Genomic DNA, 27,762 nt, shown 5'->3' with positions numbered 1-27,762 from the left:
CTCAGCTCCTACTCGTCTTTCCCTCAAGGAGAGAAACAATGCGGGCTGACTAGCTTCTCGCAGCTTCCGCGCTAGCTGAGTCCAAGGAACTGCAATTCCCAGAAGACATCGTGGTATGACCGGGGTCTCGCTGCCTTCCTATTGGTTCATGTTTGTTACTGTCAGCCAATAGAGAGCTAGCTCTTTTATAAGTGCCAAAATGGCGACACCTAGGATCTAGAACTAGATTGTCCGGTAGGCTTAAATTTGGGGAGGTGATGGATGGAAAGGAAATAGGGAATTATAGTTTCAGGGTTGGGGAGGGTGGAGGAAATGGGGGGGGGGGGTTGAAATCTGGATTTGGGGTAGTAGTGGCTGAGGGACGCAGCCAGAGCTAAGGGCATATTTAGGCAACCGGAGCTGGCTTAACCCCTTACTGCCCATTTATTCTTTATAGTAAGCCCCTTTGGCACCCTCTTCTTACTGTTCTTGTTTAAAGAATGGTTCAGGAGGGAATAGCCTAATAGGATCCCTGTTTTGCCCCTTTCCCCCTTTTTTCCTTTCTATTTCCCTTTAATCTTCCTATATCGACTCCATTCCACCTAAGTCTATGCTCCACCCCCTCCCCCCGCGCCCGGTTCTTTTCCTCAGAATCCCTTTCCCTTTCTCTAGCTTGATTTCTCCAACCTCAAGGCTGACCGCTACCGGCCCGGTCTCCTCAGAGTGAAATCATGAAGGTGGTGAACCTGAAGCAAGCCATTTTGCAAGCTTGGAAGGAGCGATGGAGTGACTACCAGTGGGCAGTCAACATGAAGAAATTCTTTCCCAAAGGAGCCACCTGGGACATTCTCAACCTGGCAGGTCTTAAGTGAAGTAGGAAGGAAGGATGGGAGGGCTAAACCCAGAAATGTTGTAACACTGAGTCTTCCTTTGTTATTCTCCTTGCAGAAGCACTACTGGAGCAGGCCATGATTGGACCTTCCCCCAATCCTCTCATCCTGTCTTACCTGAAGTATGCCATTAGTTCCCAGGTAAACTCTTCTGCCTATTCCAGACAGGGTTTGAAGGTGAAAGGCTTGGAATACAGCTCAAATTTTCTAGGTGAATTTGTTTGAACACATCATTTCTTTGAGCCTCAGTTTTCTTGTGAAAATAATAATACTCCATTGGTTATGATGAATATTACATTAATTTACTCTATCAATAAATATTCACATATGCCCTGGGGATTTAGCTGTGAACAAGGTCTAATCCCAGCACACAGGTATTTAGTGAGTAATATAGGCATGTGAATAAGCAGTCAATCACAGGATGGGATTATGATATAGGACAGAGTACTATGGGAGTACATGGGAGGGATACCTAATCCCAGCTTGAGCAACCAGGGAGGAAGTGATGTTTAAACCAAGACTTGAGTGTTGAGTGGGAATTAGCCGAAGAGATTGATGAGAGTGTACAAAGCAGAGAGAAAAGAATATGCAACAGTTGGGAGACAAACATCACATGATATTTAGGAATTGAAAATAACGTGATATATGGCTAGAGTAGGGTAGGGCTTCCCTGGTGGCTCAGTGGTAAATAATCTGCCTGCCAAAGCAAGAGACACAGGTTCGATCCCTGGGTCAGGAAGATCCTCTGGAGAATGAAATGGCAACCCACTCCAACACTGTTGCCTGGGAAATCCCATGGACAGAGGAGCCTGGCGGGCTACAGTCTATGGGGTCCCAAGAGAGTTGGAACACCACTTAGCAACTAAACAATAACAATGGCTAGAGTAGCAATTTGGGCCTTAGGACATTTTATACTCTTAAAAATTGAGACTCCTGCAGAGCTTTTGTTTATATGTATTATATCTATTCATATTTACCACTTTAGAAATTAAAACAAAAAATTGAAAAAATACGTATTTAAAAGTAACAAAAAGTAAACCCATTGTATATTAATATACATAACGTTTTAATGAAAAAGTAACATATTTTCCAAAACAAAAATGAGTGAGGAAAGTAGCATTGTTTTACATGTTTGCAGATCTCTTTAATTCTGGCTTAATAGATTGCAGCTGAATTCTCATAGCTGCTTCTGCATTCAGTTGTTGCAATAGGCTGTTTCAGCTGAAGAAAATCTGGCCTTGCACATCAGATATTTAGCTTGAAAAAGGAAGAATATTTTAATAAGCCTTTCAGATTCTGAAAGGTTTATTAAAATATTCTTCCCTTTGAATTAACCTTGAGTTTTACTAACTGTGTCTACCTATGTCACTAACATCCAAAATAAGATAGACCCATTTCCATTCTCCCAGAAAGTTTCCTTGTGCCCTTTCTAGTCCATCTTCCTGTAACCCTTAAATGTTTTCTATTCAGTTCAGTTCAGTTGCTCAGTCGTGTCTGACTCTTTGCGACCCCGTGGACTGCAGCACGCCAGGCCTCCCTGTCCATCACCAACTCCCCACGTTTACTCAAACTCAGGTCCATTGAGTTGGTGATGCCATCCAGCCATCTCATCCTCTGTCGTCCCCTTCTCCTCTCACCTTCGATCTTTCCCAGCATCAGGATCTTTTCAGAGGAGTCAGTTCTTCACATCTGGTGGCCAAAGTATTGGAGTTTCAGCTTCAGCATCTTTTTCTATACCCATAGATTAATATTGCCTATATTTGTATTTCATAGAAGTGAACTCGTATTTAGTATTAACTCTTAATGCTCTGTCTTCTTTTAACATAAATGTTGTTGAGCTTTATGTTGTTGTATATGTCAGTAGTTCATCCTTTTTTAAATTTGCTGAGTAATATTCCTCAGTTGGCACGTAGTTCTTATGCTTCCTTTTTCCTCTTGGCATCAAGTCTCATTTCCATGTTAGCACATATTCATCTACTTTGTTGTTTTTTTTTGGCTGCGCTGGGTCTTCATTGTGGCGCACCGACTGTCTCTAGTTTTGGCTCTCAGGCTTCTCTAATTGCAGAGCACAGGCTCTCGAGTACCGTGACTCAGTAGTTGCAGGCTCTCTAGTTGTGGTTCATGGGCTCCCCTTGGCTTGTGGGATCCTAGTTCCCCAGCCAGGGATCAAACCTGTGTCTCCTGCATTGGAAGGCAGACTCTTGACCACTGGACCACCAGGGAAGTCCCTCCCTTGTTCTTTTTAACTGCTGCATGCTCTTCCACATATACTTAATTTAGGTTGTTTTGAATTTTTTACCATTATAATCTGTTTCCTTGAATGTTCTTATACTTAACCTCTCTGCATATCTGGCACTGTTTCCCTAGAATAGATACATAGAAATGGAGTTGCTGGTTTGAAGAGTGCACATGTGTTAAATTATAATAGATCCTGCAGATTGCCCTCAAAAGATGATTCTGTCAGTTTACACCTGCTCCCTAGTGCTTGAGAGTATTTCTCTACACCTTTTCGAGCATTGAATCTTTTAACATTTTTTTTCCAGAGAGACAAAAAATTACAACATATTATAAGATGTATATCCACTATTGTGATGATGAGTGTATTTTTTCATACGCTTATTGGCTCTTTGTATACATTCTGTGAATTACTTATGAATTTTGTTTGCCCATTTTTCTATCATTAGTTTGTTTTCTTTATTTTTTAAGTAAGAATTTTGTGTATGTACGTAAGTGGTAAGTCGCTTTAGTCGTATTTGACTCTTTACAACCCCATGGACTGTAGCCCACCAGGCTCCTTGGTCCATGGGATTTCATGGGCAAGAATACTAGAATGGGTTGCCATTTCCTTCTCCAGGGAACCTTCCTGACCCAGGGTTCAAACCTGCATCTCCTGCTTGGCAGGCACATTCTTTACCACTGAGAAACCTGGGAAGCCCATAAATCACATACCATACATTTTATGCATTTAAAGTGTACAGTTCACTGATTTTTAGTATATTTAGAATTGTGCAACCATTACCACAGTCAACTCAGACCATTTTTATCACCCCAAGAATTCTTACTGATTTTTGTGTCTTTTAATATGTTGTATCTTGTAATTGTTGTCTGTTATTTATGTTTTAAATTTTCTTTCTATCAGTTTTTAAACTTGTTTTCTTAGCATGCAGAATTTTATTTATATTTTTTGCGGGGAGTGCAGTGCCACGTGGCTTGCAGGATCTTATTTCTCCAAACAGGAGTTAAAGCCAGGCCCTTGGCAGTGAAAGTGGAGAGTCCTAACCACTGGACCACCAGGGTGTTCCCTAGAATTTTAAAAATGTATTTGTTTTCAGATTTAATTGCCTTTTTTCCTCTATATGACTTTTGTCTTTCATAAGGGCTGCCCTACTCCAAGGATCAAAATATAATCTTTCATTTCTGCCAACACTTCACTTTGTTTAACCCATTTAGAATTTATTCTGATATGAGGACGAGATCCAAATTTATTTGTTTTTCTGAATAGATAGACAGTTAGCTTAAATGCCTTAATTGAATAAGCCATTCTTTTTTATATCTTAGATTCTCTGATAGACGAGAGTCTATCTCTTGACATTCTAGTGTATTTCATTAACGTATTTGTCTTTTCTTGGACTGTTGCTTTACTATTTTAATTACTATACCTTTGAAGCATTTTTGATGCTTGTTAGGCAAGTATTCCCTTAGTTGTTTTATTTTTCGAAAATTTCTTGGCTGTTTTCAGGCATTTTTCTTTTCCAGTCAGATTTTAGAATCAAGTTAAATTCTTAAAAAAGCCTATTGCATTTTGATTGGAGTTTCCTCGACTTTGTGGATTTGGGGAATTTGTAGGTTAATTTTGGAGAGATCACTTCCGGTTGTAGTTTGAAGAATGAGTTGGAGGGAGGTGAGACAGAAGGCAGTGAGACAGTTTAGTGTGGCTTTTTTTTTCTTCTGTAAAGGACCAGATAGTAAATACTTTCAGCTTAGCTGGCCGTATGGTCTCTGTTACCACTGTTCTATCATTATTGCTCAGAAGCACATACTGGTGACATGTAAATAAATGGATGAGGCTGTGCCCTGACATAACTTTATTTACCAAAAAAAGGTGATGAACCAGATTTAGCTTGCAAGCTGTCATTTTCCAGCCCCTGATTTCTGCTGTTGCAGTGATTTAGGTAAAAGATGATACTGGCTTAAACTTGAGACGTGGCAGCAGAAAAAAAAAAGAATAAATTTAGGAACAATTTAGGAAGTGGTACTGAGAGGGTTTGGTGATTAATTGGATGAAGGGTGTGCAGGAGAGGAAGAAGTCAAGGCTAGTGTCTCAGTTTCTGATTCGGATATCAGATGGCTGATGGGATCTCAGGGAGACAGTGGGAGAAGAGCAGGACCATTGTCAGGGTTTGGTTGCAGGTAAGGTTGGAGATGCTTTATTTGATTCTGACCTCATTTCATGGAAGGTGCCTGTGTGGGTTGTCCAGGAGTAGACATTCAGTACGCAGTTGAACATCAGTGTTGGAGACGCGGAAGGAGAGGTTGATGCTGGAGTGGCAGTTTAGGAGTTGTTAGCCACAGGTGATAATTGAAGCTATGGGCATGGATGAGATTTACCCAGAGAGAGCATGCAGAGGGAACAAAGAAGTGACCCAAGCCATATTTCTAAGGAACCAGTCACATTTCAGGAACATACATAGGAAAATAATTCCTCATAGGAATGTTCAAAGAAGGGACCAGTGAGGAACGAAGGAAAGCAAGAAGGTGTGATATTAAGAAAAGCCCAGGGGGACTTCCCTAGCGGTTCAGTGGTTAAGACTCCGAGCTTCCATTCTAGGGGGCGCAGGTTCGATCCCTAGTCAGGGAACTGAAATCCCACATGCTGTGCAGTGTGGCCAAGAAAATATAAAAAAAGAAAGAAAAAAAGAAAAGCCCAGGGAGGAGAGGATCGAAGGATGAGGAGGTGTTCCCTGGTGTGAGATGCTGCTGAGAGGTCAGTGAGATCAGAACTGAGAAGTATCTATGGGATTTGACAACAAGTTTGTTGATGAGCTTAATGAGAGATTCACGCAGTGGTGGTAAGGACAGAAGTGATTGGAGTGGGTCACATTGAGAACGGAAGCTGGGGAGGTAGAGGGTCGAGAACCCTTATGACTGAAGAGAGTGTGGTGGTTAATTGGAAGTGTAGGGTCTGCGGGAGGTTCTTGTAAAAATAGAAGAATCTTGAGATGTGTAAACTGATGGGAAAGGCAAGAGAGGGTGGAGGCTGAAGTACCAGTGAGTGAGAAATAAATATATTTGAAAGACCTCCCTGACTTAAAAAGTGCAGTGCAAAATTAGTAATTTATTCTCCCCTCAGAGTCAAGAGGCTCTTTGGTCCAGTGCTATCTATGCATGGAGAAGGCACTTAGGAGCAGTTGAGGGCATAGAATGTGAAGAGACGGGGTTAGAGAGCAGCTGCAGGGTCCCTCTGGGCTGGCCAGGTGTGCTCTGGGCCTTGTAGATGGGCTCCAGTCTCGGGGGCTGGTGGTAGGTTAGAGCTTCTGTGTTGATAGATATATTAGGACTGGGATAGGTTATAAGTCCTGCTGTGAAAAACAGTTCACCATGTGGGAAGTATTTTTAGGTCTCTGAAGTAGCAAGCCTCTCTTGATACTGTTAGCAGAAATTTACCAAACAGAATTCTCAATTTGGAGACCATAAATTCACAGTAATTGATGGCATCCCTTAAACATACAGATTTGGGGGTTTCCTCTTGTAGTTTGGGGTCAGTTTCCAGTGGGAATGTCCAGCTCCCCCTTCAGGTTGGTATCCAGCAAGGTTCAGTTCACTGCCAAGCTCTTGCTATGGGGACATCAGTTATAAATAAACAAACACTCGCCTGGAACGTTACAGTCATCCTGCCCAGGCAGGCTCCCAACTTTCTGGCCACTGTCAGACACCAACTATGGCTTCACAGCAGGACCCGCTGAGAGTGGCACTAAACACTAATTTGTGTATTTAAGTCCTCTGTGTGTTGTGCTCCTCTTTATCCAAGAAATACTGGTTAAAAAATGTCTGAACGGAGAGCAGCCTGTTCACATGATGGAGAAATTATACATGGAAGGCATTGCCAAGCATGTAAAATTCACCATACTGAGTCACTGAGGGTGACTTAGCTTTCTTTTAAATCTTTGGAAATTTCTCTTCCTCTATGAGGCAGGTGATTAGCCTGACAGTTTCTATCATTGTATTCTGCTTTTCATTTTGATATATTTTGCCACTGATTTTGAGTATAGAGTTGGAACTATTTTCTGTAGTCTTATTCATATTTGATCAGCATGCTATAATTATTTTTTAAAAAATACGACAACTTAAAAGCTCCTGGTAAAGTTTGGTTTCATTCAGGCCAGATTATTTCTTTTGAACTACATCTCTGATATTATAATGGTGATAAGTAGGTTTTACTAATAGAAAATTATGTTAAGGTAAAAGTTTTTTTAGAATGCTAGTTACTAGAATTCGTCAATTGAAAGCAATAAAAACTTCCTGAGGACCTACTATGTCACAGTCCTCGGGCTAAGTTCTGGGGAAACATAAATTTAACACTGTTTCTATTCTCAGGGAGCTCACTGTTCAGGTGGCATTTTGCAAAATATGCCTTGCAGTTATGTTAAATGAGATTCTTTGGTCAATAAGTTGGAAAAGTATTGCTTGCCTCACCTCCAGTGATCTTAGAGATTTTCACTGTGTACAAGTTACATTAATGGGTAAGAGGAGTACCACAGTAAAGAAAGCTCTTTACTGAAAGAATCCTTTACTTTAAAGATAGCTCTTTGTATATGTTTATTTCAGAGTTTCTCAAATTCATTTCATGCAGAAGCTCTGTGGATGTGTGTGCATGTATAAAATTTCTTAACATCTTAAGGACCCTTTGGAGCAACATCTCCCAATAGACCTTTCTACAATGATAAAAATATTCTACCGAGTGCAGCCAAATAAATAAATAAAAATACTAAAAAAAATGTTCTATATCTGCACTGTCCAGTACAGTAGCCACTAGCCCCATGTGGCTGATGAGCACCTGAAATGAGGCTAGTATGACTAAGGACCTGAATCTGTAATGTTATTTAACTAATTTAAACTTAAACAGCCACGTGTGGCTGGCTGGTGGCTTCCCTGTTGGACGGTGCCGCTTTGGAAGCTACTTTGGGAAATATTGCTCTGAGGGTGTGTTTTTACGTATTCATTCTGCAGACATTGTAGAATGAAGACACGTAGACTGTCTTCAAGGAGCTTCTAGTTTGGTGGGGCAGCAGGTGTCCACGGTGTCATGACGGGTCTAAAGGGATTGCTTAGAGCACTGAAGGAAGGATTTCAGCTTTGGGTGGTGTCCCAGAGGCGTCCTAGAGAATGAGTGTGTATAATGAAATTCACTACCGATTTCAAAGTGTAAATGCTACCTGTTCACTGTGGGAACAGTTTGTATGTCTCCAGTTTTTGTGCAAATAAGATCACTCTTGGTAGGAGTAGTAGCAGTATCATGACCTCACGCGTTTCCATTCTTCTGCCCACCAGCAATCAAACCTTGTGCTGTGTGGTGAAGTGAGTGGCAGGAGGGCATGAAACATGGCCCCTTTGAATCCCCCAAATGATCTTCTCGGTGCATTTATGCTGGTGCTGTCAGTCACAGTGAGTTTGACAGAAGCAGGGATGGGCACAATGCCTGGTGTTACTGCCTGTCTTTGGGGCTTGTGGAAGGCCTCTTGAAGGGGTTGAGATTTCCAGATAGCTGCAGCAACTTTAAGTGTCAATGTTTGTTCCTCTCGATTGCACATACCCGTTGTCTGAACTTTATCTTTCTTCTTTCCCTCCAGATGGTGTCCTACTCCTCCGTTCTCACAGCTATCAGCAAGGTACGACCACAGCCACTCACAGCCTGGGTTGGGGGGCTGGGGACAGAGATACGGTGTTGACATATGGGGCCCCACCTCCTTGACTGCTCTGATCATGTGACCTCTGGGGCTGGACCGTGAGCACTGCATACCTCTGGCTGGCATGGCCGCCTTCCATTAGAGAGTGGGGGCTGGCAATTAGGAGCCAATTTCCAACACTGAAAGGATGCCGAGTGTGGATCTTGTGGTTGGAGGAAAGATGAGCAGGGCTCCTGAAGGTGCCAGCTGCTTCATATGGGAGACGGGGATGTGGGGTGACCGGGACACTCCATCGCATCACCTCTGTTCTCTCCACAGTTTGATGACTTTTCCCGGGACCTGTGTGTCCAGGCTTTGCTGGATATCATGGACATGTTTTGTGACCGACTGAGGTAATGGCAGGAGCGAGGGGCTTGCAACCTTCCAGCATTATCTGAGTGTAAAGGAGAAGCTCCTGGCATGCAGGCTCAAACCATCTCTGTGGGTTCCCACACTTCTCCTCCCCCACTTGCTCTTCGCACCCACCCATCCCCATCTTTTCTACTTACTCTCTTAGGGCTAAAATGCCTCTGCTCTATTTGGAGTAGCTCATTTGAAATCTTACCCAGTGGAGGCCGACAGGGCAGTCTTCCCCAGGACTTTGCTAGCTTCCCAAGTCTCTTCCCTAGTAAGGGAGGGCCAGGCACTCTGGGGAACATGGGTGTGGGTCGGATTTCAGCCTTTGGAGCGGAGACAGATTTTGCATCCTTTCCTGGTAGCTGTCACGGCAAAGCGGAGGAGTGCATCGGGCTGTGCCGGGCCCTGCTCAGCGCCCTCCACTGGCTGCTGCGCTGTACTGCAGCCTCTGCAGAGCGGCTCCGGGAGGGGCTGGAGGCTGGCACCCCAGCGGCCGGAGAGAAGCAGCTTGCTATGTGCCTGCAACGCCTGGAGAAGACTCTCAGCAGCACCAAGAACCGGGCCCTGCTCCATATCGCCAAACTGGAGGAGGCCTGTATGTCCCCTGGTTCCTTGAGCCCCACCCGCCACCACTCCCATAGCCGGGTCTTTAATTGAGAGGGGAGAGGCAGGATGCCATCCCACTTTTTTCCAGGAGGATCTGAAATCATCCCACTTCCTTTTTTTTCTCCCCATAAGCATTGCATACATCCCAGGGACTTGGGCAGGGTGGCACCCGAGCCAGTCAACCAACAGGTATTTACTGAGCATTATTGTATGCCCAGCACTGTGCCAGGTGCTGGGGGTGGGGGGCGGGGGGCTACCAAAGGAGCATGTGGCAGGGTCCCTGCCCTCAACGAGCATACCTGCTAGTGGGGAGCAAGGCTAGTATCTAGTATACGTGGAAAAAATGAGCAGACAAGACAAGCACACCATCCATCCTTGTGTTTGTCTTCATGTTACTCATCTTCTGAAAGCAAATGACGTTTGTGTTTGAGTGTTGCCTAAAAGATCCCTTTAAATGTGGTACCGGTCTGCTGTCGGGCCTGTTGTGCCATTTGCCTCTCAACTCAAGTGCAGATGTTAAATCCTGGAACCCTCCAGAGCCTGGGGATCAGACAGATCACCTGGTGGGAGGGAAGACAGGTATTGCTGGACATGGGGCCCAGAGACCACAGTCTTGCTGATGAGGCTTGGGATCACGGAAGGAACTCTTGTTCTTTGTAATGAGAGTGCTGGAATGGGTTACACCCAGATAGATCTTTAGGACCTGGTTGAAGAACTGGTTCTAGGATTCGTGTATTTATCACTTCTGAAAATACGGTTTATTGCCTGTGAGAAGTCCAGAAAGATGATCACTATGAAAAAATGGGCTCTGTGGACGGTTTCTTATCTATCGTGAGCACTTGATGAATGTTTATTGGCTGAAAAATGAATGAATTTTTGACTTAATTTTATTGGCTCTCAGGTCTTATCTTTTTCTTCTTTTTTTCCCCCCTATGCTACATGGAGGTTAATGGGCTAGTTGGTGCCATTATTCTTCATTTGACCCTCTGAAAGTGTTAACTAGGATAAATGACTTACAATTAAGTGCTAAACTGTACAGTGTAGATCATGAGTTCAGGCATTTAGGAGTAGGAGATCAGTGGGTTGGACCAGTTGGGTAAATTGTTAAAAGAGCTGGGGCTTGAACAGTGACTTAAAGGACAGTGAGAGTATGAGAGGCAGAGGTGAGTGGAGGGGCCCAGCGAGAGCAAAGGCCCAGATAGGGAGTGGCTGAACACAGAGGCTGTTTAGGAATCCAACCTGACTGGGGTGGAGAGCAGTAGCCACTTGCAAGGCTGGCCCACTCTTGAAATGACTTGGGGCCACCTTCTTGTTCCGGCCACTGGACTTCTCTGTCACTACCTGTGTTCTGTTGTGCCTCATCTCTGAAGTCAGCTGCGAGCGACCCCTCGAAGTCGGGCCTCTGGGAATCGTTTCTGGTGGTTTCATCATTAGTGCTCACCCGCCCTTCTGGAAACAGTGCATGCTGCCCTCAGGTCCCCAGCCTCCATGCCATCCTTAGGGGAAGCCTCCCCATGTGGTTCTTTGGGCCCTGGGGTTTGGGGCCAGTCTCTCCCTCTCCTCGGGTTCCCATCCTCCTCCGCATTTCCTTCTCTCTGCCAGCCTCCTGGACAGCCATCGAGCATTGTCTCTTGAAGCTTGGAGAGATCCTGGCCAATCTCAGCAACCCCCAGCTCCGGAGCCAGGCTGAGCAGTGTGGCACGCTCATTAGGAGGTACTGGCGCTCGGGGTGACCCTGGGGAAGGGAGGGAGGGAAGGCCGCAGGGGTGGGAGGGCAGACGTGGCCCCTGGCCCCCACCCCTCTGCTCTCACCGCCTTGCCAACTCTGCCTTGCTCCCTGCACCCTGTCCCCTCAGCATCCCCACCATGCTGTCCATGCACTCTGAGCAGCTGCACAAGACTGGCTTCCCCACAGTCCACGCGGTGGTCCTGCTCGAGGGCACCATGAACCTGACCGGCGAGACGCAGCCCCTGGTGGAGCAGCTGATGTTGGTGAAACGCATGCAGGTGGGAGGCCAGGGTGGTGCTCTGTCCCCACAGCGGGCCGGCCACGCGGGGCAGGAGGGAGGATTCTTCTGGTCTTCGCTGGGAGATACAGGGTTTCTCCTGCTTTGTGGTGGGTCATGGATCCCAGTCCTGGTGGTTCTGTCAAGTGGAGTGGCTCTGCCATCTCACCTGCCATCCCTGGTTCTTGCTCAGGAGTCAGGGAGGTGTCTATGCTGCCTGGCTCTGACCTGCCGGATCCCCAAGGGTCAGGAGACTGGGGTGGGATGGGCACCCTCTTCTTGCTCACCCTCGGGTCTTCCCACAGCATATCCCCACCCCGCTCTTCGTTCTGGAGATCTGGAAAGCCTGCTTCGTGGGGCTCATCGAGTCTCCTGAGGGCACAGGGGAGCTCAAGTGGACAGCTTTCACCTTCCTCAAGGTACCTGGGCTATGGGAGCCAGTGTTGGGACGGTTCTCAGGAGGGGCAGCAACCCCCTGGACCTTTGCCCCAGGTTTCTCCCCTCCAGCTTCATGCCTAGCTTGCCCGGTCCCCCATTATCCAAAAGCCCCAAGGCTTTTCTGCCCGCTTCGCAGGGCTTTTCCATGTCTTGGCACACAGGTGCCATGAGAGCAGTCCTCAGCCATGTTGGCGCGGGGCAGCTCTGGGAGCCCCCTCTCACAAAGGGCACTTCCTCATTGAGCCGTGGAAGCGAGGCTCCCGGGCTCTGAGGCTGAGCGCCGGCATGTCTCATCTAGCTCTTAGAATGCTGTCACTCCCAGGGCAGGAGCGGCCCTGACTCCACCCAGAGCAGGGGGACTGAGGGAGTGTGCCTTTCGTTCTGGGTGAGAGAGAGAGGAGATTGAGCTTCCTGTTTTTCTCCCACCTCACCCTTCAGATTCCACAGGTTTTGGTGAAGTTGAAGAAATACTCCCATGGGGACAAGGTGAGTTAAAGAAATGAGATGGCGGGACTTTCCTGGTTGTCCAGCAGCTAAGATTCCACACTTCCAATACAGGGGGCCTGGGTTCAGTCCCCGGTCAGGGAACTAGATTCTGTAACTAAGAGTGTGCATGCACAACTAAAGATCCCATGTGCTGCGTCTAAGACCCTGCGCAGTCAAATAAGAAAAAAAAGAAATGGGGACTGGGCATGGGGACAGGTGAGTCCTTGGTTCTGCTCTGGAGAAAAGGGCCTGGGAAGGGTCACATGGCCCGAGCTGGGCAGCAGGGCATTCTTGTGAGGGGCTGGGCTGGAGGCGGGGCCATGCCTGAGCTTCTGTGCATCCACGCACAGAAGGCAGCTAGGCTGCTCTGGAGGTGAGGGTGCCCGAGATGCCCAGGGCCAGATTCCCAGGGCCAAGGTGCGGCAGTGATGCCCCATTCTATTCCTGTTGGGTCACTGGAGGCCAGCGGTGGGCACAGCCGACTTGTTAGCTACTGTACCCAGCAGTGTGTCCTTGTGAGCCTACAGTGCAGGCCGTGGGCGGAGCAGAGGACCTGGAAGCCAGGTGGCAGTTTCTGGCTTTACTTTACTCTGGCAGGACTTTACTGAGGATGTCAATACAGCTTTCGAGTTCCTGCTGAAGCTCACACCGTTGCTCGACAAAGCCGACCAGCGCTGCAAGTACGAGGCCCCCTGCTCACCTGACTTGACTGGAAGGAGTTCTGGCTGTGCCCCTGCCCTCTGTGCCTGTCAGTGCCAGGGGACCGTCTGCTTGTCCGCTCCCCTTGGCAGGGGCAGGAGGCAGCCACTCCATGGTTGCCGAAAGCCCGAGCCCCTCTGCCTTCCCTCAGGCGCTCACAGTGTTCTTCCTCCTAAACAAAGGAGGATGTCAGGCAGGGCCTCATTTCCCACCCCCACCACCCAGTAATCCCTGCAACGGGCCCCAGGGATGTTGTATCCCATTCCCCACCTTCTTTTTCCCTCACAGCTGTGACTGTACGAATTTCCTACTGCAAGAATGTAGCAAGCAGGGGCTTCTGTCTGAGGCCAGTATGAACAACCTCATGGCCAAGCGGTAAGTGGGCACTCCCTGGGCTGGCCCAAGGGCCCCTTGACCACCTGCCTTGTGTCCAGCCTGGGCCACTGGATGCCTTTTCTCTCTTGTCTAGAGTTTGAGTGTAGCTGACAGGAACCATGCCAAGGGTTGCCAGGGACAAGAGACACTGATTTCTGCAGACCAGGGTTTTGCACTGTTAGGGTTTTAACTCTCATCTTCCTTTGCTTCTGGACTGGACTAGGGTATGTGTCAGGAATTCATCTCTGTTCCTCTTACCTTTTCTGGACCAACTGGTCCTGGCTACAGCAAAGCAGATCGGGAGCACGCCCCTCAGTTGAAGTCAGATGAAAATGCCAACATCCAGCCCAACCCCGGGCTGATCCTCCGCGCGGAGCCCACAGTCACCAACATCCTGAAAGTGAGCTCGCCCATCTCTGGCCCCCAGGGTCAGCCCTTCCCTCTTTCCAGGTTCCCTCTACTGCCAGATGGGTAAACAGGCCCCAGACCTCTCTCTCTCCTGTTTTCTTTGGAAGCTGAGAAAGGGGGAAGGTGAGGGAAGTGCCCTGGAAACGAGTGTGTGTTGAGCATTGCCAGTCAGCCTCGAGCTGTGGTGGGTGCTTTGCTTGCTTATGTGGAGACAGTGCCGAGTCTCCCAGCAGAGAGACCCCAGTCTGGCTCCCACTGACCCCACTGCCCTCACCCCAGTCTAGTTGAGAAGGGTGGATCTGAGAGTAGAGGATTCAGGGGACAGATTTCCAGCTTGGAGTCAGTTGTAGGGTAAATTGCAGGTCGTGGTCTCCCATAGAATGGAGACAGGCAGAGAGAGAAACTGCAGCTAGGCTGTATCTGGGAAGTTCAGTGTTCTCCAGGACCAGTGTCCTGTCTCGTCCCCAGACGATGGATGCGGACCACTCCAAGTCCCCGGAGGGGCTGCTGGGCGTCCTGGGCCACATGCTGTCCGGGAAGAGCCTGGACTTGCTGCTGGCTGCTGCTGCTGCCACTGGGAAGCTGAAGTCTTTCGCCCGGAAATTCATCAAGTAAGGAAGGTCGAGCCCCTGACCAGGGTCTGGGAGGCATGTCCGAAGGAGGAGAGGGCAGAAGAAGGGCAAGGCACTGGAGGCTCTGTCTCCCCAGAGATACCAGGGCAGAGCATCCTAGCTGGAGACTGGGCAAGGGCTGGTTTTCTAAAGTGAAGAGTGTTTTGCTTTTCAGCCAAGGCTGGTGCGGAGGAGGTGTTTGGTGAGGCGTCGAGGTGTTGAACAGTGGCTGGGGAGAGATTGCTTTCATACCCACTTATTAATAAGGGGCTCTCACATTCTGCTGACCTTTTGGATTGACCTGGAATTTGATGTATAGAACATGGCTCCATTCAGCGAGCAGTTCTCTAGGGCTTGGAATCTTTTAAAAATAGAAAGAGTTCTTGTTTCTGTAGCAGTGATGTTCCCGTTTAAGTTGAACCCACAATTCAGACTCCAGTGATTGCCTCTGAGTGGGCGGAGCCCCCGACCCCGGCCGCTGCTCAGCCCTGACCCTGGTTGATGCCACCTGTCTCCATTCCTTCCACAGTTTGAACGAATTCACGACACACCGCAGCGAAGAGAGCAGTAAGTCAGCTCTGCACACTGCAGACCCGGGGGTGCTGAAGGAGGCGTGTGGGGGAGAGAACAGGGGAGGAAGAGGATGCCTTTGCTTATCCTGGGGAGGCTGTGTGCTCCCCTGGGGATGACTGACTGGAGCTTTTGGGGAGCCTCAAAAGAGGGTCATGCTGGGAAGAGCATTCTTCCCAGACCACCGTCTGTCTCTCCCCATCAGCATGATGAGTTGGTCAGGTGTTGCGGGGGAAGGAGGGTTTAGGAGTCTTTGGTTCCAAGGAAGGGATGATGTTCCAACTGAAACTCAAGAAAAGGATTCTGAGCCTTAGAGCTTTGAAGGAGCCACTCGTTCCCTGACCTTCCTTGAGGTAGTTCCTGAGCCCCTGGCAACCCAGCCAAGGCCTCCGGGCCCCTGCCTGAGGCTGCGGGGTCAGCCTTCTCATCCTTCACAGCCAAGGCGGCCTCGGTTCGAGCCTTGCTCTTTGACATCTCCTTCCTCATGCTATGCCACGTGGCCCAGACCTATGGCTCAGAGGTGAGTGAGGGGGAGCGGTCAGCACTGGGGCACCAAGTGGGTACAGAGGAGACAGAAACAACCGATCACTTTTCCCGCCTCACCCTTGCCCCACACACATCTGCGTCCCAGGCCAGTTAGTGCTCCTGACTGCAAAAAATCAGGCGCCAGCGCGCAGTCCGCAGATGCCCCCCCGGTCGTGTCCTTCAGTGCCGCACACACCACCAGGTGGCGGCAGAGCCCCGTCCTCCTCCCGCAGACCAGTCAGTCCCCGTTGTTCAGGCCCGAGGCACAGGCTGCTGCGCCCCCCGCCCCTTGCTGTCTCAGGTGATCCTGTCCGAGTCCAGCGCGGGCGGAGAGGTGTTCTTCTTTGAGACCTGGATGCAGACGTGCATGCCCGAGGAGGGCAAAATCCTGAACCCGGATCACCCCTGCTTCCGGCCCGACTCCACCAAGGTGGAGTCCCTGGTGGCGCTGCTCAACAACTCCTCGGAGATAAAGCTGGTGTCAGTGGCTGGGCGCCCGCTCCTGGGGTGTGGGGGGCTCAGGCTCGGAACCCCTCCCTCAGCCCCCCCACGCCCCCAACCCCATGGTGTTTTCTCCCGCCCCCACCCCCGTGTAGGCAGATGAAGTGGCACGAAGCCTGTCTCAACATTTCGGCGGCCATCCTGGAAATCCTCAACGCCTGGGAGAATGGGGTGCTAGCCTTTGAGTCCATCCAGGTAGCCCCCCTTTTCAGCAGCCTTCCCTCTTCCCTAAGGCACAGACAGTCTTTAATAGTTTGCTACATTTCATGAAAACAAAAAGACCCTTCCTCCAGGGGCCCTTGTGTGGGTACTGGTCTCCCCTATAGTCATAGTTTTAGCTACCTCCCCTCACCAGGTGACTTTAGGGAAATCAAACTTGTGGTGAAAAGAGGTGTGGATGTGGCCCCGGACCCCACTGCCCTGCTGAGTTGCTCACAGAGGCCGGGGCAAGTGATGGCCAGGGAGGGGGCGGGAGGCCCCAGTCACTCTTTCTCCCTCCCCCAGAAAATCACGGATAATATCAAGGGGAAGGTATGCAGTCTGGCAGTGTGCGCCGTGGCTTGGCTCGTGGCCCACGTGCGGATGCTGGGACTGGACGAGCGTGAGAAGTCGCTGCAGATGATCCGCCAGCTGGCAGGCCCACTGTACAGCGAGAACACCCTGCAGTTCTACAACGAGAGGTCAGCGGCCCGTCCCCTGCCTTCTCCAGCTCTGCGGGTCTGTCGTGAGAAGTCAGCCCCGCCAGTAACCACTCTTCTTCCTCTTCTCTTGCCCTCTTTTGGAAAATCATCTGTTTGTTTATTTAGGCTACACTGAACACCTTGGGTCTTCATTGCTGTGCACGGGCTTTCTCCAGTGGCGGCGAGCGGGCGCCACTCTCTCGTTGTGGTGTGTGGGCCTCTCACTGCGGTAGCTTCTCTTGTGGCACACACGGGCTTAGTCGCTCACGACATGTGGACCCTTCCCACACTAGGGATCAAACCCGTGTCCCCTGCACGGGCAGGTGGATTCTTAGCCACTGCACCACCAGGGAAGCTCCCCCTCTTCTCATACCTCCCCAGACATGCCGCTTGCCTGCTCACTCACATTCTCAATCACATCTTCACTCACTGACTCAGCAGTGCTTGTGTGTGTCTTCGTGCCGGGCGTGTTTATAATCCAGCATGCGGTGTGTGTGTGCCAAACTCCAGACCCTAAACGACCAGGGTTCCTCCCCTCAGAGAGCTCGAGTCTGGGGAACTCACTGGTGGGAACAGTGCTTATCTTAGCTCTGTCCCTCTCTAGGAACTGTGGAGCCCCTCTGTAGTGTTTACAGGCTGTGGGCCTGTCCACCCCCTCCCTACCCTGCCCCCACCCCATCTTCTATGACTTTTTCTTCCCTGGACTTTTCAGAGACTTGGAAGACCTCCCTAGCAACTTCAGCTATGTTGAGTTCAGGGGGCTGTGGGTTTGTTTACCCATCCAGTAAGGTTTTTTAAAACGTTGTGGTAAAAAAAAATGCATAATCTAAAATTTACCACCTCAACCATTTTTAAGATGACAGTTCAAAAAAAAAAAAAGATAACGGTTCAGTATTTTTTTTTTCTGACTGTGCTGAGCCTTGGTTGCTACACACGGGCTTTCTCTAGTTGTGGTGAGCTGGGACTGCTCTTCACTGCAGTACATGGGTTTCTCATCGTGGTGGCCTTTCTTGTTGCGGAGTGTGGGCTATATAGGGTGATTGGGCTCAGCAGTTGTGACTCTCAGGCCCTAGAGTCTGAGTCTGTAGGCTTCAGTAGTTGTGGCGCACAGGCTTTGTTCCTCCGAGACATGTGGAATCTTCCCAGCCCAAGGATTGAACCTGTGTTCCCTGTACCAGCAGGTGGATTCTCCACTGTACCACCAGGTCCAGAGGTACGGTTCAGTAGTGTGTTAATAAGTATATTCACCTTGTTGTGGAGCATCTCTAGAATGTTTTCATCTTGTAACTCTGAACCTGGACCAACAACAACCCTTCCTGTCCTTCCTCCAGCCCCTGGACCCATTAAACAACACCCCTTCCTGCCCTTCCCCAAGCACCTGGCAACCACCATCCTAGCTTCTGTTTCTGTGAATTTGACTACTTTAGATCCCCCATATAAGTGAAATCATATCATGTTTATCTTTTGTGGTGGGCTTATCTCACTTTGTGTAATGTTCCTCAAAATTCAACGACATCATCCATGTGTCAGGACTTTCTTGCTTTTTTAAGGCTGGATGATATTCCATTGTATGTATATGTTACATTTTGCTTATCTGTTCCTCAGCTGATGGACACATGGATTTCTTCCACTTCTTGGCTGTTGTAACTAGTGCTGCTATGAATGTGGGCATGCATCAAACCTTAAGTTATGAGTGATGACCCACAAGGTAGCCATCAGAATGTCTTTTAAGCGAAAAAAATCGAAACTCTGAACTGACATGAGATTGGAAGGGTCTTTTTCCCCTGGCACCTACTCTGTTCCTCGCCTCCTTCCTCATCCTCCTGCCACTAATCAGGGAGTGTTTTCTCTGATACAATCCATTCTGAGCACCCTGACTGCTGTCGGGGAAATCTGTGGCTCCATCCTACAGGTGGGAAACGCGGCTATGAGGGTCTTGGTGACTTTCCCGCCCCGCCGTGTTCCCTGAACAGTTAGCTCTCAGGCCCAGGCCTGCATTCACCGTCAGAGACCCCTGTCATGAGGAAATTCCTGGACGTACTTATACTTGCCCAGCTACCAAGGGCCGGGAAGAGTCTTGTGGGGCAGCCCTTGGGTTCCTGTCCTGGAAGTAACAGTTTACTTTGGGAGGAAGCCAAGGTCCGGTGGGGAACCCCCCCCCAAGCACTCAGCCTAGAGGGAAGTGATTGTATTTATCAATATTGACGCCAGAGGATGGGGAGGCCCGGGCCTGGAGGGTAGGGGAAGTTGGAGGGAGAGACTGAGAGAGAGAGAGAAAAAGTATGACTATATTGCTGAAATGACCTAAGAGGCAAGTGCCCTACTGACCCTCCACAGGCTCGGTGCTGGCACAGAGCTGGTGGGGTCACATCTGCTCGGGATTTGCAACTTCCTCTTGTCTCCTCCCTCCCTCTGCACAGAATGGGGCTGATTGCCTGGTTCCTGGTTCCGTAAGCCTAATCCTGGGAGGAGTGGGGCCTGGATGTTTCCGCCCCGACTCCCACCCCAGCTGTTGAACCTGCTGGCCCTCCCTCCCTCCCCCCCAGGGTGGTGATCATGAGCTCCATCCTGGAGCATATGTGTGCGGACGTGCTGCAGCAGACCGCCACGCAGATTAAGTTCCCCTCCACGGGCATGGACACCATGCCCTACTGGAACCTGCTGCCCCCCAAGCGGCCCATCAAGGAGGTGCTGACGGACATATTCGCTAAGGTGCTGGAGAAGGGGTGGGTGGACAGCCGCTCCATCCACGTCTTTGACACCCTGCTGCACATGGGCGGCGTCTACTGGTTCTGCAACAACCTGATTAAGGTACGGGGGTGCTGGGGGTGGGCTGTGGGAGCAGGCATCCTCGGACTGCCAGAGACAGGCCTGAGGGGACTGAGCTGGGTCTGCTTGTCTGGCTCCCCAGCCTGGCGAATCCCACCTCGAGAAGGCTCCTTGGGCTCCAGAGGCCGGTCCTCGCCTGGGGCGCTCCTGGGCTCTGAGGGGAGCTGTGGGGTGTCATTTCCCCGTGTTGAGGGTCCTCAGCTTCTGGGTCCCCCTCCTGCCCCCCAGGAGCTGCTGAAGGAGACGCGGAAGGAGTCCACGCTGCGCGCGGTGGAGCTGCTGTACTCCATCTTCTGTCTGGACATGCAGCAGGCGGCCCTGGTCCTGCTGGGCCACATCCTGCCGGGCCTGCTCACCGACTCTTCCAAGTGGCACAGCCTCATGGACCCCCCTGGCACCGCTCTCGCCAAGTAGGGTTCCGTACGGCGCCTCCAGTCCCCCAGCCCAGTGTCGGGCGCCCCGCCTGGGCCCCGCCCCGGAAGCTGGACTGCGGGGAAGCCCTGTTGGGTGGGGCCTGGTCTGTGGGCACAGAAGCCCCCTTTGATTCCCCCCCTTCTCCTGGACCCCTTTGCCAGGCTGGCCGTCTGGTGTGCCCTGAGTTCCTACTCCTCCCACAAGGGGCAGGCATCCTCCCGCCAAAAGAAGAGACACCGGGAAGACATTGAGGTAGGAGGGCACCCCTTCCCGGTTCCCTTGCCTGCAGATGTGCGCTGAGCCTTTCTTTAAGAGGCGCCTTCCTGGGCACAGGCAGCCAGGCATGGCCCCTGCCCCTGGGCCACTGTATGGGGAGGGTCTCTCCCTAGGGTGGTGGGAGGGTGGGGAAAGGGACTGTGCCCTCTGGGAGTTACTGCCTGTGGCCTGTGGGGACTTGACTCCCAGCTGATTTCCAGCCCCCTCTCTCATCCTGGGAGATGTGGGGGTGCAGGGGTGGTGATGTGACTCCCCTGCCCCCCAGGATTACATCAGCCTCTTCCCCTTGGACGACATGCAGCCCTCAAAGCTGATGCGCCTGCTGAGCTCCAATGAGGAAGACGCAAATATCCTTTCGAGTCCCAGTGAGTGTGTGGACAGGGCCAGGCAGCAGCTTCCTTTCTGGGAGCTCCCGCCTGCAGAGAGCCTCTCTGTTCTGGCCCCAGCATCCCTCTGGCTGGCCCGAGGGGGCGTGGTAGGCGTTTGCCCCCCTCTGTACCCTACGGCTGCTCGGTTTCCTGCCCTGGAGACCCTGGAGGTGGCTGTGATCTCTCCCTCAGGGTTGGAGCTCTGCTACCCAGATCCCAGCCCAGCCCAGGGTGCACAGCTGGCCCCTCCCCACCCCTCAGCCCAGTGAGTTCACTGCCTCAGGCACAGACTGTGCCCTTGACTCACAGCCCTGACCTTTCCTCTCCTGAAATGGGCCCTGAAGCCCGGAGCAGGCCTGGGCTGGGACAGGACTGCTCCCCTCTCTTCCTGTCAGGAGGACAGCCCCCCCACCTGCTTCCCTAGATGTCATCACCTCTCCCTGGCAAGGGGTGTCCTGTGGCATTTAGTTTTTCCTGTTTCCAGAGGTTTCTCCTGAGCCTGGGGCTTCCTCTGGGGCCTTGAGGGATTGGGGTCTAGTGTGCTTGAGCAGAGGAAAGATGAAGGGTCTGCCACCCACAGACCCCTTGGCTAGTTGCTTGGCTAGTGACCCTTGGCTAGTAGTTTAGCAAATCTTAGTCTCTGCTTCTTTGTCTGTAAAACGGAGATGTGAGGATTTAGTGGTTTCACCTGTGTACAGCCTGCAGGTTGGTGCCTGGTGGTGCTGACCAACGTTAGTTCTTCTCTCTTATCTGCTTGTGGGGGTGTCTGTATTTGGGCCCCATGTGGCTGGACCCAAGGACCTTCTCCGTGTGGGCCCGCCACTCCTGAGGGTGAGAGCTTCCCCTGGGACAGTGGTTTTGATTACAGGAGGCCGTTTGCTCTATGCTCCCGCATTTGTCCCCACAGCCGACCGGTCCATGAGCAGCTCCCTGTCGGCCTCCCAGCTCCACACGGTCAACATGAGAGATCCGCTGAACCGAGTCCTGGGTGCGCCCTCCCACCCCAGCTCCCTAACCTCGTCTCCTATTCTTCCTTCCCTTCCTCACCTCTGGCCCATCTCCCCTGACCGCCAGCTCTCCTCTCTCCCCCAGGCCCTCATCGAGTCCTTCTCTGGCTCGCCCTCAGCTTTCTTAAGTACTTTTTCTTTCTCATGTCCCCATTTTGGGGATACCCTTGGCACTTCTTTCTTCTCCCAGAATCGGACCTCTTCCCAAGCCCTTCTCATGGAATTCTCCTTCCCGCCTCTTTTCCACATAGCCAACCTGTTCCTGCTCATTTCCTCCATCCTGGGCTCTCGGACCGCCGGCCCCCACACGCAGTTTGTTCAGTGGTTCATGGAGGAGTGCGTGGACTGCCTGGAGCAGGGCAGCCGAGGCAGCATCCTGCAGTTCATGCCCTTTACCACCGTGAGTACCCCCTCACCCCCGCCCCCGGGCCCCGGCCGGCCCCCTCTAGCTCAGAGCCGATCAGCAAGTCTCGGGAGAACTCAGGGTCCAGTGGCCAGTAGGAAGGGGCTTCTTACCCCAGACATCACGCCCACCACCACCCCGCTTAGCTTCTGTCTGTCTGACAGGTATCGGAACTGGTGAAGGTGTCGGCCATGTCCAGCCCCAAGGTGGTTCTGGCCATCACGGACCTCAGCCTGCCCCTGGGCCGCCAGGTGGCCGCCAAAGCCATCGCCGCCCTCTGAGGGGCTTGGAGTGGCCACGGGGGCTGGCGGGAGGGCTGCAGCCCCGTGCGCCTCAGAAGGGAACGTGCAGCACGATGAGCCAGCGTTGCTCACATCCACATGATGTAACCTCCCTTGGTCAGTGTCCAGATCTTTCCCCCTGCTCCTGACTTCTGACCTCTAAGACAGCTCCCAGTTTCTTTCATAATTTCCTCTCCCCACTGCCAGTACCTTATGTGCGTGAGCAGCCTGGTTCCTTAACTCAGAGCAGGCTCACTTCAACACCCCCCACCTCACCCCCACCCACCTGCTCGTCCTCCTTCCAAGAGAGGAACTTCACGGGTGTGGGGTGTGTGTGTGTGTGTATATATAAATATGTATGTATGTTTTTTTTACACGAGGTGTGTTTACCTCCTCTCAGTTGTAAATAAAGGCCTCATGGATCCCTTTATAACTGTCGGTGCCGGTGTCTGACGTGGGGGGAGAGCACTGTCTTCTTGGCACCCATGCGATCTGGTGGTAGAGGAGGCAGGCGAGGTGTTCAGGGGAGGGCTGGGCTCAGCTTCCCGTGTTTGCCCACTCGGTAGGGGCAGGGCAGGGCACGGGAGCAGCTTCCCTTCCTCATACCTGCCAGCTGCCTCCCCCTGCTCGCAAAGTCAGATTTACTCTGAAAAGGGAGAGGTTTTGGCTGAGGGCCCCGCTGGTGCTGGGGTAGGGTGTCTTGTTCGTTCCGATGTTTCCCAGCCCTTTCAAGCCCCACCCAGAGTCTCACTGACCCGGAGTTTCCTCTCCGGAGGAGGACTGACTTGGGGGATGAGGGGTGAGGGGGGCTGAGGGACCACGGGGCATGAGGGCAGGGCCTCTGTTTAACCCTTCCTTGCCTGTGTCACACATCTCCAAGCCCTGGTTTCTGCAGGACCAGCTGCGGGGGGAGGGCACCCTGAGCTGCACGGCTCAGGATTCTAGACCCCTCAGCCCGACCCTGCTTCTGAGGAGCCAGTGGGGAAGGGGAGTGGGAGGAGACTTGAGCCGAGGATGGGAATCTTGGGAGGGGACTGGTTGGCTGTCTGGGCATCCTGGGTCTGGTGGCAGCAGCCCAGAAGCACATGTGCGTCTTTGGCCGAGAGGCTTGCCTCGGACCTGTGCTGTGAAGCGGCCCCTCCATTCTCCCCAGGTGTGAGTTCAGGCGGCGGGCTCCCCGCCAGGTCAGAAGCAGAGCTCAACGAGGGAGAGAAGTGCAGAGCCTGGAATTTGGGGTCTGATCCAAGTTGTCGCCCTGACCTCAGCTCCCTGGTCTGTAAAAGGCCCTTCATAATCCTATCTTTATGGGCAGCTGTGAGCACGGGAGGGTGAAGGTTTATGGAAGGTGGTAGACTGAAGCGAATACTAAATCCTCCCTCGCGTCAGGCCCGCGTCCATCTGCGTCTGGACTGTTGAGCCCCCAGCCCACTCTCTCCTCTCCTGGTACTGCTGACCCATCTGCGTCCTGTCCTTCCCGCTAGGCTGTGGCTCCACGAGGGCAGGGACCATGCCTGCCTCATTACCGCTGTGCCCCAGCACCCGGCCTGGCGTCTATACCAAGTGGGTGCCAAGGAATGACCGCACCTCCTCTTCCCTCCCTCGAGCCTCGCCCACCATTCAACTCCCCACCCGCAACCCCTGGCCAGGCACCAGCTGGACTCAAGAAGGAGGAAGGCCATTTACTGGAGACAAACACTTTATTATCATGAAGTTTGGCTACAGGGAGAAAGTGGGGGCTGGGGTGGAAAGTGAACAGTTGAGTGTTCCTCTCACACCCCGTCACACAAGCCCCCTCATCTTTCTTTTCCGCGTTCCCAGTCTCACCCAGCAAGGCAGAGACACATGACCATCTGCCCAGCCCAGAAGAGAGTCAGAACCCTGACCCCAACCCCAGTGGGGTGGAGCAGGGTCATGATCCTCATGGCGTCTATAGCACATCCAGAAAAACAAGAGGCGTCACTAATGCCTGGGCTCCCCACATGAGGAGTCAAAATGTGCCTGAAAAATGTCTTAAAAAGAAGAAGTTTCCCCAGCGAATTCGTGGGACCCCAGGGTCAAGCATCCCACTCCAGCTGCCTCTGCTGGGCTTCATGCCTGAATGCAGGGCTGGAGCCAGGGGGCAAGGACCCAGTTGGGGAACACTGCTGTTTAAATATTAAACAGGGCTGTCTCGTCTCCCACTTAGGAGACTTCCTGATGCTTCCAAGGGCCCCGAGGTGGGCACCCTCAGGGTAGGGGTTCACTGCGGCTCTCCCCAGAGTCCACCGCAGAGCCAGGCCTGGAGCAGCCACGAGAAGTAATACTTGGTATTTACCAACTCCCTCCCAGTCCCGGTACGGAAGACGGGGGGGTTCCCCACATGGAGGTGGAAGGAAGGACCCAGGAGCCTGGGGCCCCTTTCTGTGCTTTCCTGTCTTTAAATATTAGGTTTAAATAAGCATAAATATTAAATATAGAGATAAATACACTAGAGGGGAAGAGCTCTGCTCAGGGCTCGGCAAGGTAGCGCAGGACACGGTATGCCAACTCCAGGAAACTCTGCAGCTTGGAAGCAACCAGGACCCCTCCTGCTCGGCGCTGGAAAGCTGAGGTGAAGGTTGGCATGGTGCCCTGGGTGGGCTGCACAGCCGGGGCCACCCCCAGGTCCTCCATCTGTGGGGGAAGATGAGGTCAGCAGTCAGGGCGTGTTAGCACAGGAAGGGAAGGCCAGGGGCTGATGGGCTGTGGAAGATCCAGGGTTCACGGTGGAGCCAGGACAAGAACCAGGTCCAGGGACTTGGCTCAGCCCTAGAGAACTCCAGGGCCCCAGCCTTGCAGCACCACCTTTGGGGAACAGCTCGGTTCTGGCCCTTAAAGCTGGTTGCCCCCAATGAGACTCACCTGCAGCCAGATGTTGGTGGCAAAGTCGGTGACGTCCAGCTGCAGTGTGTCCAAGGTGGGGGCCAGCTCTGGGGAGATGCCCTCCAGGGCCTGCAGGAGGCCCTCGTAGAGAAAGAGGCCGCTGTGCAGTTGGTCCAGGCAACTTGTCTGGGGGGTCGTGTGGGAGAGTCAGGGGACATCGCCTGGGATGCCCCCCTCAGGGCCCCCGCGTGGAGCCTAGAGAACTGAGGAGCCTTCCAGGTCAGCCTACCCTCCCGCCCCCTCATCTCCCTTCTCCCCTCGGGACTCACCAGCTGCAGGGACTGGCTGGAGCAGCTGCTCAGGGGAGCCTGGGGGATGCCCAGAGAGTGCCCGAGCAGGACCAGCTCCTCCGGGTGGCACAGCTTGTGGGCGGCACACTGCAGTGGGAAGGATGCTGGGTGAGGGGGCAGCTCCTCCTCCCCCCGTCCCCCCGAGCGCCCCCACGTCTCCACCTCCACGTCTCCGCCTCCCCACCCGTCCTGCCAGGCTTCTCATCCAAGCTCCCAGCCAACCCTTCCCAGCACTGTCACCTAGAGGTTCTTCCCCCAGTTCCTCACCAGCCGCCTTTCCCGGGCTGGGCCTCTCCTGAGTCTCATTTCCCCCCAGAGTTTTCTCTCGCTCCGCGTCCCTTCCTGCTCCTCTTTCCCACGCTTCCCTTCAGCCCAGCTCTCTCCCTCAGCTCTCCCCGTGTGCCTTCTTTCCTCCCTGCCCTGCTGCAGCATCTCTGTCACCTCCCCGTCCCCACACTGGCCTCCCTCACTCACCAGCCTCTCCTGCAGCTCGGCGCCATCAGCCTGGATTTTCCTCACTTGCTCTAAGCACTTGAGCAGGAAGCCCTGGGGCAGGGAGCGGGCAGGGCCCAGGGGGGTGGCTTCGTGCACCGTCCAGAGCGCGCAGTGCCAGAGGAGCAGCTGCAGGGCTGGGAGCAGACGGGGGCTCAGGAGAAGTGCAGACCTTTCTGGAAGCCCAGGCACCCCTGCCCGCTGCCGCAGCTCTCCCCTCCCAGGACCCAGACACTCACCCATCAGCTTCATGGGGCTCTGGGCAGAAGGCTCAGCCAGGGGTCTGGGTGGGTCTGTAGGTTCTGGGTTCTGTCAGGGACCAGCTCCAGGGGCCTTTATACTTAAGCCCATGGAGGCCTGGGAGGAAATTACCTGGTGCTGCGACTAACGCTTAGTAATAGCTTCCCAAGTTTTATGCAAATTTGTTGTCCAGGACAATGCAGGGGGGTTGGGACCAAAAAAAAAGTGTTTGCGAAAGTTTTGTGAAATTGTGGAATCTCTGATTCTTCTTTGACGTCTTGCCCCCCTCAAACTCCCTTCCTCCCCTAAGCCCCACCCAGGTCTGAATTGCCCCAGGGTGTTTGAACTGAACCGCTGAACCAAACGGAGCCAACGATAAAAAGCCGGGGAGGCTGGAGTCTGGTTGAACCTCAAGGAAGAGGCAGACCTGGGGCCCTCCTCCCTCCCTTCCTCCCCTGGCGTATCTCCTGAGTCAGCCCCATTAACCACTCTCTCTTGGGATCCTTAAGCCACCTGCTCCCAGGCCCCCAGTTTGGAGAAGGAAGAAGCTAGTTGCCTCATTCCTATCCCCTCCAAGTCCCAGGCGATAGAAATTGCCTCTCTGATTGCCCTCTTGAGGGGCCAGAGGCCTGAGATAAGGACATTGGGGTCTGGTCTCTTGTCCCCAACCCACGCTTTAATGGGCATCCTCCCAGTTTCCATCCTGAACTGATTATCTGGGAACTCCCCAATCCCCCCATGACTCATCCCTTTGCCCCCAGAATCCTGGCAGAGACCAGAGGAAACCGGATGTCTGTCCTGAATGAAGCAAGACCCTTTGAGGCTCTTGGGTCACCTGACCTTGTCCTTCCTCCTCCTCTTGCACTAACCGCCCCCCACCCCCACCCCCACCCCCTGCCAGTGCCTCGGCGCTTTGGAGTTGAGGGTCTGGGACAGGTGGCTTCCCTGGCGGGCGAGTGTGTGCTGCCCTGAGGGGAGAAGGGCTGGGGTGAGAAAGAAGAAACCACCTGGCCTCAAACCCAAGAACCACGCGCTGTCCAGGCTGGAAGAACTTTTGGCGTCTGTTCCAACACCGTGAACTGGGTCAGTGAGTTAAGAGGCTTGCCCAAGGTCATGGATAGCAGAGTCAGTGTTATAACCCAGACTTCTGCCTCGGGTCTGAGCGTTTTCCAGAGGCCCTAGGGCCT

At 52.4% G+C, this 27,762-nt stretch overlaps 2 protein-coding genes and 1 non-coding gene across 8 annotated transcripts; 2 read left to right on the top strand and 1 right to left on the bottom strand.

Moving 5' to 3' along the window:
• MED24 (mediator complex subunit 24) lies at positions 1-23,085 on the top strand. Of its 5 annotated transcripts, none has more exons than XM_043904454.1 (27): positions 1-113; positions 652-840; positions 928-1,010; positions 8,717-8,755; positions 9,092-9,165; positions 9,532-9,764; positions 9,908-9,964; positions 11,378-11,489; positions 11,632-11,782; positions 12,087-12,200; positions 12,658-12,705; positions 13,303-13,385; positions 13,693-13,779; positions 14,068-14,179; positions 14,656-14,798; positions 15,328-15,365; positions 15,806-15,888; positions 16,195-16,373; positions 16,490-16,589; positions 16,899-17,074; positions 19,621-19,885; positions 20,132-20,313; positions 20,479-20,569; positions 20,859-20,958; positions 21,869-21,949; positions 22,220-22,368; positions 22,536-23,085. In XM_043904454.1, exons 2-27 carry the CDS (start codon positions 711-713, stop codon positions 22,650-22,652), a joined length of 3,027 nt encoding a protein of 1,008 aa, XP_043760389.1. In that variant the 5' UTR covers positions 1-113; positions 652-710; the 3' UTR covers positions 22,653-23,085. The 5 variants fall into 5 exon arrangements, with proteins under 5 accessions (XP_043760389.1, XP_043760388.1, XP_043760391.1 ...); XM_043904453.1 differs by lacking the exon at positions 1-113 and adding an exon at positions 177-234; XM_043904452.1 differs by lacking the exon at positions 1-113 and adding an exon at positions 314-435.
• Positions 15,623-15,726, top strand: LOC122695946. The gene has a single exon (XR_006341671.1). It is a non-coding gene; the product is annotated as a small nucleolar RNA SNORD124 (small nucleolar RNA).
• A 1,245-nt stretch (positions 23,086-24,330) lies between the features above and the next one.
• CSF3 (colony stimulating factor 3) lies at positions 24,331-27,236 on the bottom strand. 2 transcript variants are annotated; one of them, XM_043900950.1, is made up of 5 exons: positions 26,575-27,236; positions 26,318-26,472; positions 25,823-25,930; positions 25,533-25,679; positions 24,331-25,304 (listed from the first exon to the last, which is right to left on the bottom strand). In XM_043900950.1, exons 1-5 carry the CDS (start codon positions 26,585-26,587, stop codon positions 25,140-25,142), a joined length of 588 nt encoding a protein of 195 aa, XP_043756885.1. In that variant the 5' UTR covers positions 26,588-27,236; the 3' UTR covers positions 24,331-25,139. The 2 variants fall into 2 exon arrangements, with proteins under 2 accessions (XP_043756885.1, XP_043756884.1); XM_043900949.1 differs by having other exon boundaries at positions 26,318-27,236.
• Between the last annotated feature and the right edge of the window lie 526 nt (positions 27,237-27,762).

This window comes from Cervus elaphus, chromosome 5, assembly GCF_910594005.1.
Source record: "Cervus elaphus chromosome 5, mCerEla1.1, whole genome shotgun sequence".
Lineage (NCBI taxonomy): Eukaryota > Metazoa > Chordata > Mammalia > Artiodactyla > Cervidae > Cervus > Cervus elaphus.
The sequence above is the reverse complement of the archived record's forward strand: the minus strand, read 5'-3'. Positions and strand labels throughout refer to the sequence as shown.